Genomic DNA, 18,343 nt, shown 5'->3' with positions numbered 1-18,343 from the left:
TCAAGTTTACTGTATATTGAATAATGATTATGTGTCTTCTCTTCCTAGTACTTCTTCCATCTTCTTTTTAGGGGAGCACAGGGCTTAACTTTGCTGTAGGATCTAGCCCTATTCTAAGCATTAGAAATAATTCAGTAGACACTGATTAGAATTGTAGGATGAAGAAGGGAAGTTGGAAAGGGGTGTGAGGCAGGAGGAGGATGGAAAGTCAGAGGGGGTGACAGCTGGAGACAAGCTGGGAAGTATGGAGGTCAGGGAGAAGAGGATTTAAAAAATGTTTTTTGAGGAAATGAGTTGGAGTAGCCTGCACTTCCCTATGGTTGTGTGCCTCGCTGGTCTTCATGGCTTATGATGGACACCCTCCATCCACCTATCAAGGATCCTATGAGGTTTCCACTCGATCGGCATTTTTACTTAGGTGACTGCATCTGGCTCTGAAAGTGCCATCTGCTTATTCATTTGTAAGTACTTACCTAGTGATTTTATAACTTGGTCATTCTTTTTTTTTCCCCCAGGATTCTTCTGTAAAGAAGAACTCATCAGGGTTATGTGAGAACCCTAAAATTTAGTCTGTGTAGGAAAGGCAAGATATATTCTTAATTTTTTTCTTTAATTGCTAATATTTTGGACTTAAATTTTTTTTTGAAACATAAATCTCTAGAAAGGTTGCTAGTACAAAGAACTTTTTTTTCTCTGAAACCGTTTAAAATAAGTCGTTGAATTGATGCCCCATCACTTCTGCACATTTAGGGTGTTTTTCCTATGAAGGCATTTTCCTGTACAATCACAATACAGCCACCAATATTAGGAAATTAGCATTGATTAAATACTAATATCTAATTACTGCTGTTCAAGATTGGCCAGTTGTGCCCAAAGCATCCTTTATAGCAACATGATCCAGTCTAGAACCTAGTGTTAGATTTAGTTGTCGTACCTCTTTAGTGTCTTTCAGTACAGGTCTATCACAGGAATTGTGCTGTTATTCTCATTGCATCCTACCAGGTGGCACATGATTTCAGTTGGTCTCATTACTGGTGATCCTAACTTTGGTTACTTGATTCAGATGGTATTTGTCAGTCTTCTTCATTAGAGTTACCCATTTTCTCTTTACATTTTTTGTTTTTGAAACAGCTTTGTTGAGATATAATTGACATACAGTGCACCTGACATACTTAAAATGTCAATTTCTAAAGTTTGGACGTGTATTTACACCTGTGAAACCATCATCAAAATTGAGATAATGAACATATACTTTGTTCCCCAAAACTTCCTTGTCCTTGTTGGGAATCCCATCCTCTTACACCCTTCCTGATCTCTCCTTCAGCCTCTCAGGCCACCACTGATCTGCTCTCTGTTACTACATATTAGTTTGCATTTCCTTGAATTTTATAAAAGTGGTTTCATATAGTCTCACACTTTTTGTGTGTGTGTGTGTGTTTAGCCGGGCTTCTTTGACTCAGCAGAATTATTTTGATTCATCCATATTGTCACTTATAGCAATAGTTCATTCTTTTTAATTGCTAAGTAGTGTACCATTATATGGAAATACCATAATTTGTTTGTTCTTTCGTCTGTTGATAAAAATTTGATTGCTTCCAGTTTTTGGTTATTACTCTTTATAATTAATTGCTGTTGTATGGTGATGTACTTAGATACCATATAAGTCTCCTATTCCTCAGTAAACTTTGAATTTATGCATTTATATATTGACATTAGTGTGCACTCACAGATTCCAAATTCATTCAATGGATTACAATTTGGCGCTCAAAATATCCCACATTTGGCCAGTTGAAGCTTGTTCAAATTGGTTTCTATGCCCTTTCAACATATCTTTGAGCGCTTCTTTGTTTTCTGACATAAGAAGATGCATTAGCCTTTTTGTATTACTTTGCTCTGGCCCTGGGATCAGTAATTTCTCCAAGGAGCTCTGGAGAGAGAGTTCCTTTTAAAGTCTTTCAGCAGCCATAGCTGGAAAGTATGTGTATGTGTATATGTAAGTATACATGTACATCTGTGTCTATTTCTGTATTTATCTATGTATTAAAAAGCATGAATTGCATCATCTCCAATTCCAATCCAATACCACAGAATTTATTTTAGTTTTCCCTCTTCCAGGTTTCTAACTCCTTTCTTTGACAGTGAAAAGCCGGGCTCCGTTAACCTCAGTATAAGTGTTTGTGCAGTCTTCCTGTACAGCCAGTCTCCCAGCCGTGTCTCTATGTTCAGCCTGCTCCCTTGGCCCTGACCTTGGGGAGCCCACAGCTTAATCCTTGACCTGGCTCTTTTGAATGTTGGTTGAGTCCCTGGCCCGTTTCAGCACACGAGTTGAGACCCCAGCCCCCACAAACACTACTCTAGCCTCTGACTGATCCCGAACAGCCTCTCAGGGTGACCTGTGGACCTTGCAAACATGCTGGCTGAGCCTTTGGTCAAGTCACCAGGCCTGCTCTTGGAAACGCATAATGCATGTTTCAGACTTAGCCAAACACCCAGCTGAGGCCCTTTTTTGAGACCTTTCTTAGCAAACACATTGGTTGAATCCCTGTCAAGTCCCTAACCCTGACCAAAGAGCTCCAATTAAAATTTAACTGTACAAAGTGTTTATATTGATATTTGTGTCTTTTTCCTAAATTGAAAATCTTGTTCATAACAATGTTAACATAATTATTGCTTTACATATAAAATATTTCAATGGGAAAAGGACAGTCTTTTCAGCAAATGTGCTGGGACAGCTGGGTAACCATATGCAAAAGAATGAAATTGGACCCTTATCTTACACTATATAGAAAAGTTAAATAAAAATGGATGAGAGTCCTAGTGTAAGAGCTAAAACTCTAAGACTCTTAGGAGAAAATATAGGGGTAAATCTTTGTGACTTCAGATTTGGCAGTAGATTCTTAGCTATGACACCAAAAGCATGAGCAACATCAACAAAAAAATAGGAAAGTTGGACCTTATAACAAGGTTATGAACCTGTAACAAGGTCTGTTCAGAAAATTTTAAAAACTTTTGTGTTTCAAAGGACACTATCAAGAAAGTGAAAAGACAGGCCATAGAGTGGGAGAAAATATTTGCAAATCATATATCTGATAAAGAACTTGTATCTAGAATATATAAAGAACTCTGACAACTCAGTAGTATAAAAGACAAATGACCCAATTAAAAAATGTGCAAAGGATATAAATAGATATTTATCTAGAGAAGACATTCTAATGACCAATAAGTACATGAAAAAACATTTGGTATCAGTCATCAGGATGATGAGAATCAAAACTACAATAAGATATCAATTTACACCCGATGGCTGTAATTTAAAAAAACTGAGATAATCATATTGTTGAGGATGTGGAAAAGTTGAAACACTGCTGGTGGAAATATAACATGGTGTAACCATTTTGGAATACAGTTTGGCAGTTTCTTAAACAGTTAAGTATAGAATCACCATATAATCCAGCAGTTCCTAGATGTATATACCCAAGAGAAATGAAAACATAGGTCCACCCAGAACTTTGTATATGAATGTTTATAACAGCATTATTCATAATAGCTAAAAGATGGATGTGTCCATCAACTGATACATGGGTAAACAAAATACTGTCTATTCATATACAGTGATTTCTATTATACTATTTTTTAGTCATAAATGAATGAAGTGTGATACATACTTCAGCACAAGTGAACCTTGAAAACATCATATTAAATTATAGAGACCAGATATGAAAGACCACATGATAAATAATTTCCTTTATATGAAATGTGCAGGATTGGTAAAGTTAGAATCAGAAAGTAGATTAGTGGTGTTTAGGGCTATAGGAGGGATGAGGGGAAGAGAGTGATAGCTAAAGGGTTCAGAATTTATTTATTTATTTATTTATTATTATTATTTTTTTTTTTTTTTGTCATACATTGATATGAATCAACCATAGATTTACATGTATTCCCCATCCCGATCCCCCCTCCCACCTCCCTCTCCACCTGATTCCTCTGGGTCTTCCCAGTGCACCAGGTCCGAGCACTTGTCTCATGCATCCCACCTGGGCTGGTGATCTGTTTCACCATAGATAGTATACATGCTGTTCTTTTGAAATATCCCACCCTCACATTCTCCCACAGAGTTCAAAAGTCTGTTCTGTACTTCTGTGTCTCTTTTTCTGTTTTGCATATAGGGTTATCATTACCATCTTTCTAAATTCCATATAAATTCCATATATATAGTATGATGTAATGTTCTTTATCTTTCTGGCTTACTTCACTCTGTATAAGGGGCTCCAGTTTCATCCATCTCATTAGGACTGGTTCAAATGAATTCTTTTTAACGGCTGAGTAATATTCCATGGTGTATATGTACCACAGCTTCCTTATCCATTCATCTGCTGATGGGCATCTAGGTTGCTTCAGAATTTATTTTTGAGGTGATAAAAATGTTTTAGAGTTACTATGGTGGAGGTTGCACATTTCTTGGAATATACGAAAAGCCATTGAATTGCACACTTCAGATTGGTGGACTGTATGTGTATGAATCATCTCAGTAAAGCTGTTGAAAAATTTCACCTTACATACACAGCATAGTGACTATAATGAACAATTCTGTATTGTATATTTGAGAGTTGCTGAGAGAGTGGATCTTAAAAGTTCTCATCACCAGAAAAAAAATTGTAACTATATGTGGTGATGGATGTTAACTAGGCTTACTGTGGTGATCATTTTGCAGTATATATGTATATTGAATCATTATGTTGTACACCTGAAACTAATGGCATGTTATATGTCAATTTCTTTTTTCTTTTTGTCAATTATATTTCAAAGAAAAGGTAAAAAAAGATTTAACCCAGGAATTTCTTAAAATGTTCAAAACGAAAATGAAGTCAGTTGTACAACTTTACTAAAAAAATGTTAAAGGCCTACTGTTATCTTGAGTAGGATGAACAGTGTTGTCAAATGCCAGTTGTGAAATTACAATTAGTGCAGTTACAGACATTTTGAAGAGAGAACCTGCAAATTGATTCTGGAAGAAAAAGTGTGTAAGAATAGTCAAGGCAGTTTTTAAAGAGAAAGAGAATGATGGGGACTTTCAGGTATAAAAGTTAATTAAAAACTAGGATAATTTCAGCAGTATGATACTAGCAAAGAAATAATGTGATTTAAAAAATTTAACCTTGCATTGTGTCAATATCTTTGATTTCATATGTGTGTCCTTCTTTGCTTAAACTGAAAATCTTGTGCCAAACAATATAAATGTAATGACTTGCTTTGTTGCATGTATAAAAAGTTTCAGAGCAACGCCAGCATACCAACTAACAGTAAGACCACTGAATAAGGCTCAAGATGTCTTTGCAACTCTCTTTGTGCCTTCAGTATATTACATTAGGGATGTATACTGTGCTCTAAGTCATTTGCAATTACTCTTTCTCTTGTCACCAACTTGTTATATAGAGAGTTTTAGTTTTTCCATTTGTTTCCAGTTTTTAGGGATTGCTTTTTTATTTCTGATTTATTTTTGGATATGTAAAATAATTACATGATTCCAGAGTCAAAACTCTGTAACAAGGTCTGTTCAGAGAAGTTTCCCGTCTGTCTCTGTTTCTTTCTACCCTGTTCTCCCTGCACCTCCACCTGCCTCTTTTTAAAAGAAGAGTTTGTTTATTTATTTAGTTGGCTCTGCTGGGTTTTCGTTGCTGCGCTGGCTTTTTCTTGTTCATCGCTGGCACGCGGAGCCTGCGCTCTGGTTTTGGCGTGCAGACCTCTCACTGTGCTGGCTTCTCTTGCTGTGGAGTCAGGCTCTGGGGCACGCGGGCTTCAGTAGCTGTGGGCGTGCGGGCTCAGGGGTTGCAGCTGCTGGGCCTCAGAGCACAGGCTCAGTAGGTGTGGAGCAAGGGCTTAGTTGCTCCACAGCATGTGGGATCGTCCTGGATCAGAGATCGAACCTGCATCTCCTGCATAAACAGGTGGATTCTTTACCATTGAGCCCCCAGGAGAGCCCAGATCCAGGTTTTCTTGAGTTTGGTTTGCATGGAGGAATCTCCTGAAGGATTTTCACAGTGAGAAGTTCGTGTTTGGATGCCTGTCTGCCTTTTAAAGTAGCAAGACATGTACATCTTGATTTAGTTTCTTGGAGTTAAGAATCTCTTTAAAGGACTTGGCAGTATATAAAAAACAGTTTTTTGCAGACTCATTTTATTTTCACTTCATGATAAGATGAAGGGTGTCTGTTTCTCACCTATAGGTTTCTGTCAGATTACTTGGTGAGAAAACATATAGATTACATTTTGCAGCATCACCTCTACACCTTGGTCGTTCCTGTGCCGGCTCCCTCTTCCCTTCTTCCCAACAAGTTTGGATTCAGATTTTGGCTTTGCCACTTCTCAGCCAAAGTGACTAGTCAGTAAGCTGACTAAGCTCAGTTTTCTCATGAGTTAAATGAGGTTGATGTCAGCCCTAAAGACATCATTGTGTGAATTAGCACAACATGTAAATATCTAGTGTCGAGCAGAGTAGGTGTCAGTCGATATCACTTTCTCTTCAGCTTGAATAATAGAAAACGGATTCTCAGTTTCTGGACATTGTAAGTGTATCTTCTATCATCCACCATCCTTCCATTCATATGAATTGGTTTGTGAGATGCTGATCCTGTTACTGGAGACATTGTGAGGGACAGTTTGTCAGGGACATTGTAGAGGGATGGACGAGGTGACCTGTTAGACACCCCCTTGGTGTATGTCAGTAGCCCCTTTATTATATATGTATTTTATTTTGAAAGTCACCTTTTTAGAGGTACCATGTTATTAGGCTGCTATTCTCCCATCTTTTCATCTGAGGTGTTCGGAAAAATACAATATGACTCCTAAGCCAATATCTACTCATTTTCTACTTGATATTCATTGTCTCAGATATATCCAGATATACATGTTTCTCCTTTTAAGGGAGAAATTCTACATTCTTTATGTGGAAAACTGTATATTGATCTCCCCTTCATTAGATTTTCGTGTTGTTTAACTCTTTGCAGATTGACTTGGTATGTTGTATCATCACCTCGTATTGCTGTATTTTGGGCAGCATGATTAAGACAAACACTCTAAAGAAGAAAGAACAGGGTCATGAATGATATCTCTTAGGATTGTGGAGTAAAGGAGATAATGTATGTAATGTCCTTAGCTTCTAGCTTGGAACATATAAGTGCTCAGACAGTGCTTGCTATGAACTGTTATTGTATGTGTTCCTCGTTTTCCAGACTTGAAATTCTTTAAGAGTAGGAACTATGTAATATATGTATTTCACATATTACGGCCTAAATGTTTTACTTACTAATATATTTTTATTCTCATACTTTTAAAAAATATGTATATATTTTATTGAAGTATAGTTGACTTAAAATGTTTCAAGTGCCCAGCAAGATGATTTCATTATACAAATACACATAAATCATTTTTGAAATTATTTTCTGTCACAGGTTATTACAAGATACTGACTACTTTTCAATGTCTCATCTTTTGTCTAACAGTGATGAAGCTAAAGGATCTGTTTGTAGATGATTCAGGTCGATGTTTGGCTGTTCAATTCCATCTGGAATGTGCATATATATTTTTATATTATTATGAATATAAAAAAGCAAAAGATCAATTCAGTATTGCTAAAGACATCTGCAGATTACAAATTGATTTGACAGGTAAGATTTTTAACCTTTTGTGGATAATTGATTTATGATAAAACTAGCATATACATTGATGGTTTGGCTGTATTTTATGGTGGTATTTGATTATCTGTGTCCTCTTGGTTGCTTTACAAAAACATGTTTTTAAGATTTTATTTAAATAGTTAATAGTTTTAGAACAAAATTGAAACTGTATTTTCTTTATTCCTGCAAGTGCTCACTTATTTTCTAATCTGGTTAGACATATCGGTACTATACGATAGCTAGACAGTACACAAATGAACTTCGCCCATGTAGTTGTGACTGTGGGCTTCCCAAGACCCCTCCAGATTCTCAAGTTTAGTTTGGCTTCTTCCATTGCCCTTTTCTGTAAATACCCACCTGTAGCTTCTATCTTGTCTTTCTTGTATTCCTTAAGAACAGTTTTTTAACTGTTTTGTTTAGATGCTTCTTCACTGTATTAGAATACTGCCTGGCATATAGTAGGCACTCAATAAACATTTGTTGGATGAACAAATAAATTACAGAATTTTCCCTAAAATCTGTGTTTCTTCTGAGTACCAAACAAGAAACATTGTTTTCTTTTAATGTATCTCCTTGTCCCTAGCCCAAAAATACTGACATTCTATATTGAAAACATTCATGAAAGTTAAACATCAGCAGTTGGTCACACAGTTGACACCTGTTGAACCTGGGCTGTGTGAATGTTGAAATGATTGAACCTGTTTGTCTTCTCTAGGTTGGGTCTAGATGATCTTCGAGGCTCATTTTTAGTCCCTAAATGCTATCCTCATTGAGGTAGTCCTGTCAGTAAAATCCTTAAGATGTATTATGAGGGAAATATAACTTAGTGGCCTAGTCTGGGATATTAGCCACCTTTTATTACATTGTATGTATGAGGAAAATTATTAAATATCCAACTTATAACTTTGGGAACAATGGCCATGTGTAAGTTGTAGTCTTATATTTGAGATATAATTATATGTAACATGGATTTCTGGTGAATCAGATGATAAAAAATCTGCCTGTGGTGCTAGAGACCCTGGTTTGATTCCTGGGTTGGAAAGATCCCTGGAATGGATCTAGAGAATGACTACCCACTCCAGTATTCTTGCCTAGAGAATTCCGTGGACAGAGGAACCTGGCGGGCTACAGTCTCTGGGGTTGTGAAGAGTCAGACACAACTGAGCAACTAACACTTTCAATATAAGTTGTAAAGTTAGTTTTAGAAATTATGTTTTGATCCTAGTAGACTTTTTGGGGAGGGTCATTTATAAAACTAGTGTCATGGTACTCAGCATAGTCAGCTTTAACTGTTGATGTATTTACTAGTTAGTTCTTCATATTTTTTTTTTTTCAAGTTAAGATTGAAAATCTTAAAAATACAAATGTGCTCACAAATATAAAATGAGAATCAGATTATAATTTTTTTCCGTTCAGCGCTTGCCTTACTATAAAATAGTAAGCTGTGCTAGACTATCTCAATAGCTATTTTTAGCATAACATGTTTCAGTGGTTGTTGTACAACATAGAGCCAGACTCATCACAGGATGAAATCCAGGCTTCTTAGACTGGTCTTTGTAATCAAGGGTCTTTGTAATCTGACTCTCACCAGAGAATAGATGTCAGAGCTTGTGCTTCTCTTAAAGCTGTTCTGCAGCTAGCTATTTCAGATACAAAGTAAAAACAATATTTGGCCTTATATGGAGCCAGATAATGTAATAGAAAGACTGGGATTTAGAATCTGCAGACCCTGGCTTTAAGCTCTGGCTCTGATACTAAAAACCGTGTAATCTTGAGCAAGCGAGACTCCACTTCAGAACTTAACACTTTTTCTTCTGTTGTATGGAGATGAGAGTATTTCTTCTCCCTGTGACGTTGAATGCATTCTTTTTTTGAGGAGGGATGTAGTTTAATGCAAAGGTAAGTATGGGGAATTTCTAGTGGCAGAAATTTGAGTTCTGGGCCTATAGCTTCCTGGCTTTATAATTTTATAAGTCACTTTAAAGTCATCATGGGGCTTCAGGTTTCTCTTATTTGAAATGGGGAAAATACCTCATAAGCTCTAAAGCACTCTGAAAGTACTACTGTTTATGATTGTATGGTATTCTGATTGGCAAGTTACTAAGTATAATTTAATATATGTATTTTCAGGTGCTTTAGGAAAAAGGACACGGTTCCAGGAAAATTATGTCGCACAACTTATTCTAGATGTACGAAGGGAAGGAACTGTCTTTTCAAATTGTGAATTCACTCCAGCACCCACTCCTCAGGAATATTTAACCAAGGTGAGTAGGATCATAAGCTGTTTAAATTAGCATCCAAGTCTAATAGTTTCCATAGGGAAGTTTCATAGAAACACCGGATGGAGTGGGAAGAGGCTTTTTTGGACCCTTCTTGAGCTTTTACAAAGTGGCTGGATGTTAAAAAGAATCTAAAACAGAACCCATTTTAAAGCTGTTTCTATACTCAGAGATAAACTGTTGTTTTTCTTCTAGACTTAGGTAAGTGTGAATTAATAATGTAGTTACTTATATATTACTGCCCTGAAAAAAATCAAAAAGGCAGACTGAGTAGAAACTAATTTTTCCAGTGGCTGCCCTATTTTTTGCCTTAAGTATTTGCCTTAAGTATTGATATTTGCCTTCTCAAGTATTTGATATTCTCAAGTGTTAAGAGCCTTGATATTTCTTAGGCTTCTTCTAAATATATAAACAGATGATCAGAATTCCTTTTTACAAGTTTTCTGATCTGTCTTCAGCTACTCTGTTATTATTGGGCTGGTTTCTGCCATAGTATGTGTTTCTAACTTGGGTAATACATTCTCGTGTAGTTTAAATTTATAGTTTTTGGTCAGTTTATCCACTCAATAGGCTTTCCATCTGCTTCTGTGAAGGCCATTAGCATTTATATTTTCTTATCCCAGAGACCCCAGACCAACATTTCTGCTTGTAATTTGGTTGATGTTACTGTCCTTGAAGCCTGTGTTTTGCCACTTTTCATTCGAGAGCCTGTAAACAAATTTGCTTGGTGCATTGAGCACTAAAATTCTAATTGTACTGAAGAGAATGCCAAGAGTAGGGGCTAGGGAGATGGGAAAGAAGAGTGGCAGCAATAAGGTGTCCTGAGGAATGTCTATGATGAGATCTTACATACTTCCTGGGCTTGCTCCAAGTTCTCTGTTTTTATGATATTTTGGGGGCTTGTGAGCAGGGACAGCTATGGATTCTAAGAGAAGAAGGAAGGGAAGAAGGGAAAGATGGAGAAACTCAGGGATGAGACCACATGGAGGGACAGCCTGTCTCTCCTGCAGTAGGAGAACCATGGCCGAAGGAGTGTTTGTGCCACTGTGTGGTCAGGGAGCTGTGGTATCCGCTTCCATCCTGTCTTTCTTCCTTGTATATACCAGACCCTCCTCCTGCAGCTTTTTTTTTTTTAGCACACTGGCTTTTATTCATTTATTTTTGAAGATTTATTTTTGGCTGCTCTGGGTCTTACTTGTGTATGGGCTTTCTCTAGTTGTGTCAAGTGGGGACTGCTCTTCGTTGGCAGTGCACAGGCTTTAGGCGTGTGGACTCAGTAGTTGTGCCCATGGGCTTAATTGCACCTCAACATGTGGGATCTTCCTGGACCTGGGATCGAACCTGTGTCCCCTGCATTGACAGGCAGATTCCTAACTGCTGGACCACCAGGGGAGCCCCTCCTTCAACTTCTTGATGTAACTCAAGTCCCTCCCTGAGTCTTAGTTTAACTACCATAGACCTGGTGTTTAGGCCAAAGCACAGCATCAGTGAAAAGAGACTTAGTTCTGCAATCCAGGAATTTAATTCAGTAATCCATCATTGTTTATTTGTGTGCACATGTATATTTGTATGTATGTATTTATGTGGAGTTGTATGGAAAATTATCTCCTATGATTATAAATAGAATATCATGACTGTTATGAGAAATGCATAAAAATAATGTATAATTTAATATGAAATTTATTTAATCTTTCATATTTGAATAAAATACATTCAGATAATATTGTGATCTTCATGAATTACCGCTTAAAGGTGGAAGATATAAATTATGTGATGTAGGTGTGGATTAGGTCGAAATAGCTTTCTACTTGTGGGTGGAAGATAGACTTGTTTGTTTGACTAGTTATAGATCTTAATTCCTTTTGTCAAAGGTACTGTTAGATTATAAAATACACCAATTCTACTTAATAACCAAACTTTTCAGGAAAAAAGGAACACTATGATACCACTTGTAATGATTATAAAATATATCATGATTAGAAATGTTACAGTGTGAAGATGTATATCTTAATAATTGAGGAAATACAATAATTTTATTGTCAGTGAGGAGCATAGTGTTTCCCTTTGGGCCTTCCTAGATTTTTAATCTGTTATTAATGGGGAATTTACATAACCTGTAGCTACTGGACTTCAGGCTTTGCTAAGCCAGCAGTTAGGAGGAACCCCAGTGTGCAAATCACAGGCACAGACTCTGTTCTTTCTTGTTAAATCATCAGTGTGCAGTGTGAGGAGGGAGGATAAGTTAAAATTGTACATTGAACAGGAAACACAAACACGTGATCAGCATCATTGGTAAAAAGTATACATTAAATGCTGAACAGATTGGAGATGTACTGTGTGCTAGTTTTTTTCTTTTATTTTACATTAAGCACAATACAGCAGTTTATTAAGGTGCTTAGAACGAATACAAAGGGAAATAAAGACCACAGAATTGTACGTTCCCCATCAGTGTCTCATGTGTAAGGCGGTGTAGATGAAAACATGAGGATGCTGTTTATAGGTCAAACTAAATATCCCAGATGGTGCTCACTCACTGCTTCAAGACAACACCCTTTCGTACAGATCTCAAAGGTGTCAAAATTAAGGAGTCAATTTTTGCATGTGATTTTAGCATAAAAGATTTCAGAAAACTGATCTGAAATATCACAGTTTTCATTTTTGTCAGCTGTAATGTTAAGGATTTTCAGAACAAGAAAATGCAGTAATACAGGACAATCCAGATACGTGTCTCATGTGACTAGCCTCTGTTGCAAAATTGTACATGGTTATGGGCAAAAACTAAGTCTGTCCAAAAGTCCACACCTGTGCAGTTTCATGTTTTAGCTTGATAATCTAGATATAGCACTTATTACATAGAAAGGGCAACACCAAAAGAAGAAACAAATCGGTGATGGGTACACAATAACAATATCATAAGCATCATTTGAAGAGGTCTGAAAGACTGTTGCTGGTTTTGTTTTGTTTTGTTTTTGGCCATGTCAGAAGGCATGTGGGATCTTAGTTCCCTGACCAGAGATTGAACCCCTGTGCACTATGAGTTTTAACCACTGGACCTCCAGGGAAATCCCTGTAGCTAATTTTATGGTTCAGTAGAATATTACACTGGAGAAGGCAATGGCACCCCACTCCAGTACTCTTGCCTGGAAAAATCTCATGGATGGAGGAGCCTGGTAGGCTGCAGTCCATGGGGTCGCTAAGAGTCGGACACGACTAAGTGACTTCACTTTCACGCATTGGAGAAGGAAATGGCAACCCGCTCCACTGTTCTTGCCTGGAGAATCCCAGGGGCGGAGGAACCTGGTGGGCTGCCGTCTTTGGGGTCGCACAGAGTCGGACACGACTGAAGCGACTTAGCAGCAGCAGCAGCAGAATATTACAAGGTTGGCATGAGTCTAAAGTAGAGCCATCTTTTAAATTTGCAGTGTATAGAACATATAGGCAAGTAGGTGCTGCAGCCGACCAGTTTTAATTTCAAAATGTGCTAAATAGGAACGTAGAGAATCTTGAATGAAGATCGAAGTTGTTTTGATCACCCATCTGTAGCTGACAAATGATACTCTTGCTAAGGCTGACCTGTCTCAGGTCTTCTCTGGGGGAGGGGGAGGAGTCCTTGCTGGGAGGTGGAAACTTGGGTCCTTGTCACATCTTTATTGTCTAACCCGATTGAGAACCTGGGAAGGTTATTGTATTTCTAGCTTCCTCGGTTGTTTTTTCCCACATCACACTTTTTAAAGGGATCAGTTTATATCTATAAAGACACTCCACAAACGTTGGGTATCAATAAGCAGGTTGATACATCCCTATCAGGATGTGAAAAGGTGGGAATTTTGGATACTGTAGAGCTGCACAGTCCAGTGTTGTCGCCACATACGATTATTAATCACTTGAAAGTTGCTTGGTCCAAGCTTGGATGTGCTGAAGTGTAAAAGATGGACTAGATTTCGTAAACTGAAAGAGTTTATAGTATCTAATTACTAATTTTCTATTAATGAATGTTACAGGGATAATATTTTTGACATACTAGGTTAAATCGCTTTTATTTATTTTTTTAAGTGTAACTGTTAGAAAATTTAAAATTACATGTGTAGGTTTAAAAAACAATTATGAAAAGCATATGTTGAAAATGGCTGGCCACCAGGGTGCACTGTGCGCCTGCCAGCCCAGCCTTTTGAAGTTCTACAGGTCAGGGAAGAGGAGAGGCACTTTTTCAGTGCCTGGCCGCCTAGAGTTCTGTGTTCCTCCTGTCAGCAGTTGTTGAAGGTTGTATTCTTTTCACAAAACCTTATAAATAGAGCTAGGCCTACAGTTTAGTCTTCCTAGTTTAAGATACTTTTATTGAATTGGAAGAAAAAATTAAATCGAGGCTTATTGAGGAATAATTTACATAAAATAAAATGCACCTACTTTAAGTGTCCAGTTTGGTGAGTTTTAACAGATAGACCCACGTAACCACACTGTAATCAAAATACAGAACCATTTCCATTAGGCAGAAAAGTCACCCATACTTCTTTGCAGTCAGTCACTTTCCCTCCCTGCTTTCCATCACAGATTAGAGCTGGTCTTTTTCCATAGAGTTTCAAATAAATGGAATCAGATAGTATGACTATTCTGTGTCTGGTTTCTTTCACTTAGCATAGTGTTTTGAGATTCATCCTTGTTTTAATACCAACGATTAGCTCCTGTTTATTGCTGAGTGTTTATTATTTCATTGTATGCATAAGCCACAGTGTTTATCCATTCTGTTGGTAGACAGCTGAGTGGTTTCTGGTTTTTGGCTCTTATGAATAAAGCTGTTCGGAACATTCATGTGTGAGTCTTCATCTGAATGTATGTTTTAATTTTCACAGGTAAACGCCAAGGATTAGAATGGCTTGTATTAAGTGTATTTTTAGCTAGAGAAATGATCAAACTGTCTTCCAAAGTCTTCACATCCCCACCCTCAGTATATGAGAGCATTAGTTGCTCTGCATCCTTGCTGGTGCTTGGTATTATCAGTTGAAAAATTTTTGCCATTTTTGTGAGTTGTGTGTAGTGATTTCTCATTGTGATTTTACTATTTTTTGATGATCAATTTTTTTAAAAATCTATTTTATTGAGATATAGCTTACACATAGAATAATTTTAATTATATAATTTGATGGGATTTGGAAAATACTTGCACCCAACCATTGCAGTCAAGATACATTTCATTACCCTCGAAAATTCCATCCTGCCCCTTTGCAGTTAATTCCACACCTTCTCTGGCCCTAAATAATCATTCACTTGCTTTCTGTGACTATAGATAGTTTACCTTTTCTAGAATTTTATGTGACTAGACTCCTACAGTTTGTCCTCTTTTCTATCTGGCCTCTTTTGCTTAGCATGATGTTTTTGAGTTGAGATATGTCTGTCTGGCTGTATGTGTCAGTACTTTCTTTTTATTGCTGATTAGAATTTCATTAAATGCATATAGCATAATTTTTCTTTTTAATTTATTTACCTGTTGACAGACATTTGGGTTGTTTCCAGTTTTGGGCTGTTACAAATAAAACTGCTATGAACACACACACACATATATGTATATATATATATATATCTTTGGGTGGACATATGTTTTTGTTTCTAATAGATAACTACAAAGGAGTAGAATTGAGAGCTCATATGGTAAATATATTTATTATAAGAAACTAGCAAACTATTTTCTGTGGTTGTACCATTTTACATTGCTACCAGCAATGTATGAAAGCTTGAATTGTTCCAGATCCTTGGCAACACTTGGGATTGTCAGTCTTTTAAATTTTATCTATTTTATGTATGTGTACTAGTAGTTCATTCTGATTTTAATTAGTATTTTCATGTGGACTACTATTATTGAGGATCTCTTTGTGTGCTGATTAGCCAACCTTTTGTAAAGGGTCTTTTGTAAAGTTGTTCATATTTATGTTAGTTTTTTATCTTCTTATTAAGCTGTAATTCCATACTTTGATTACAAGCCTTTTCCCAGATATTTGTTTGGTGAGTATGTTTTTTCAGTCTGTGGCTTGACTTTTCACTTTCTAACAGTGTTTTCAAAGAGCAGAAGTTTTTATCTGATGGTTCAAGTTTTTTTGTGTCCGAACTAAAGGCTGTCTGCCTATGCCAAAGTTACAAGTCTTTTCTCCTGTGATTTCTTTCTTAGAAGTTTTTTAGTATCAGCTTTTACAGTAAGGTCTGTGATTCATTTTGATTTAATTCTTGTGTATGGTGTGAGATCTGGGCAGAGCATTATTTTTTCCCAAGTGGATATACAGTTATTCTAACATCGTTTATTGAAAAAACTTTGCTTTGTTGAATCATCTAGGTACCTTGTTGCACATCAGTTGACCATGTAATATGGGTCTGAAATTTTGGACTCTATTCTCTTCCTTTCATATATATTTCTGTCTTCATGTGTTGGCTTTGTAGTTGTTCTTGAAATCAGGTACTCTACCAAGTTCTCTAATTCTTCAGGCTTTATTTCTTTTTCAATTGTGTTTTTTTTTTTCCTTCCTATTCTAGATCTTCTTGAGAAACAGAGTTGGAAATTGATGTTTCAGATTATGATTTAGAAGCCAATTAGAAAGATCTGGTTTTGAATCCTGATATATCAGTAGAGGAGCTTTTGCCTCATAGGTTCAATCAAACAGGGAATAGCAGTTATTCCCTATTATTGATGATGTCAGTGCATTCCTGGCATGTAGATTGCATGTCCTCCATTTCTACACAGTAAATTGTCCCCAAATATGTTTCACAAGGAGAACAGCCTATTGACCATGTATAGACACTGTAAAATCTTAAAACAAAAAAATGTTATCCCACCCAGCGGTCTGTTGCATATAGTCTATTGAATAAATCAAACTTAGTTTTTGTTTTAAATATTTTCTTTGGTATTCCACCAGAATGTTGAGCTCAATGATGATACCGTTCTAAATGAGATAAAGTTAGCAGACTGTGAACAGTTTCAGATGCCTGATCTATGTGCTGAAGAGCTTGCTGTTATCCTTGGAATCTGGTAAGTTAATGACATACTTGGCCACCTTGAATTTCTTCCATATTGATTCTCTTGTGTTGGGGAAATCTTTGTTCAAGAAGGTCTGGATGAATAGGGAATCTTGTGACAGTTATGAAGATAGAGAAGAGTTGGGCAACCAAGGAAAGGTTAGAGATTAGGAATCTCCTTGTAAGTTGGTATACTTATCCTTCTCTTTTCTTCATAAAGAAAAGTCCTGTTAGCCTTGGCTGGGCTTCCCTTGTGGCTCAGCTGGTAAAGAATCTGCCTGCAAAGTAGGAGACCTGGGTTCAATCCCTGGGTGGGGAAGATCCCCTGGAGAAGGGAAAGGCTGCCTGAATAGAACCCTAATGAAATATTTAGGAGAGGTGACTATTTTGATCTTTGAGGATATGTACATGCAGAGGATAGAATTTTTAATACAGTAGAACCTTATGTGTGGTAGAAATAGTTTTTCATTTTATGTTTTAAAGTGATTTCAAATTTGGACAAAAGTTGCAAGGGCAAGGCATTGCAAAGACTTTTTTGAGAATTATTTTCTGACATGATATTCTGTCAGCCCTAAATACTTTAGTGTGTGTCTTCAACAAACAAGGGAGCTTCTGTGCATATCCATAATACATTTATCAAAATCAGTAAATGAGCACTCATGCTTTACTATCACTTTGTACTCAGACCCCATTCAAGTTTTGCCAGTTGTCCCAATAATCTCCTTTATAGCACAGGATCCAATCTAGAACATATATGTTACATTTATGTTTGTATTCTTTCTGTCAGTTTGGAATAGTTCATTTTTGCTTGACTTTTATGATCTTGACACTTTGGAAATTTATAAGCCAGTTATTCTGTAGGATTACCCTCAACTTGAATTTTGTCTGATTCAGTTCAGTTTAGTTCAGTCACTCAGTCGTGTCCAACTCTTTGTGACCCCATGAACCGCAGCACGCCAGGCCTCCCTGTCCATCACCAACTCCCAGAGTTCACCCAAACCCATATCCATTGAGTTGGTGATGCCATCCAACCGTCTCATCCTCTGTCGTCCCCTTCTCCACCTGCCCTCAATCTTTCCCAGCAACAGGGTCTTGTCAAATGAGTCAGCTCTTCACATCAGGTGGCCAAAGTATTGGAGTTTCAGCTTCAACATCAGTCCTTCCAGTGAACATCCAGGACTGATCTCCTTTAGGATGGACTGGTTGGATCTCCTTGCAGTCCAAGGGACTCTCAAGAGTCTTCTCCAACACCACAGTTCAAAAGCATCAATTCTTTGGCGCTCAACTTTCTTTATCGTCCAACTCTCACATCCATACATGACCACTGGAAAAACCATAGCCTTGACTAGACGGACCTTTGTTGGCAAAGTAATGTCTCTGCTTTTCGATATGCTGT

The 18,343-nt window shown here is 37.1% G+C and overlaps 1 protein-coding gene across 2 annotated transcripts in view; it reads left to right on the top strand.

The window, feature by feature from the left end:
• Positions 1-18,343, top strand: part of TTC27 (tetratricopeptide repeat domain 27) — a 162,039-nt gene that overhangs the window by 24,196 nt on the left and 119,500 nt on the right. For both annotated transcript variants that reach the window (XM_061155633.1, XM_061155634.1), the window contains exons 6-8: positions 7,499-7,663; positions 9,803-9,936; positions 16,848-16,960. In XM_061155633.1, coding sequence (XP_061011616.1) covers positions 7,499-7,663; positions 9,803-9,936; positions 16,848-16,960 — 412 coding nt within the window. The remainder of the gene's footprint in view (positions 1-7,498; positions 7,664-9,802; positions 9,937-16,847; positions 16,961-18,343) is intronic.

This window comes from Dama dama, chromosome 11, assembly GCF_033118175.1.
Source record: "Dama dama isolate Ldn47 chromosome 11, ASM3311817v1, whole genome shotgun sequence".
In the NCBI taxonomy this organism is placed as follows: domain Eukaryota; kingdom Metazoa; phylum Chordata; class Mammalia; order Artiodactyla; family Cervidae; genus Dama; species Dama dama.
Note: the sequence above shows the minus strand (reverse complement) of the source record. Positions and strands in the feature narration are given on the sequence as shown.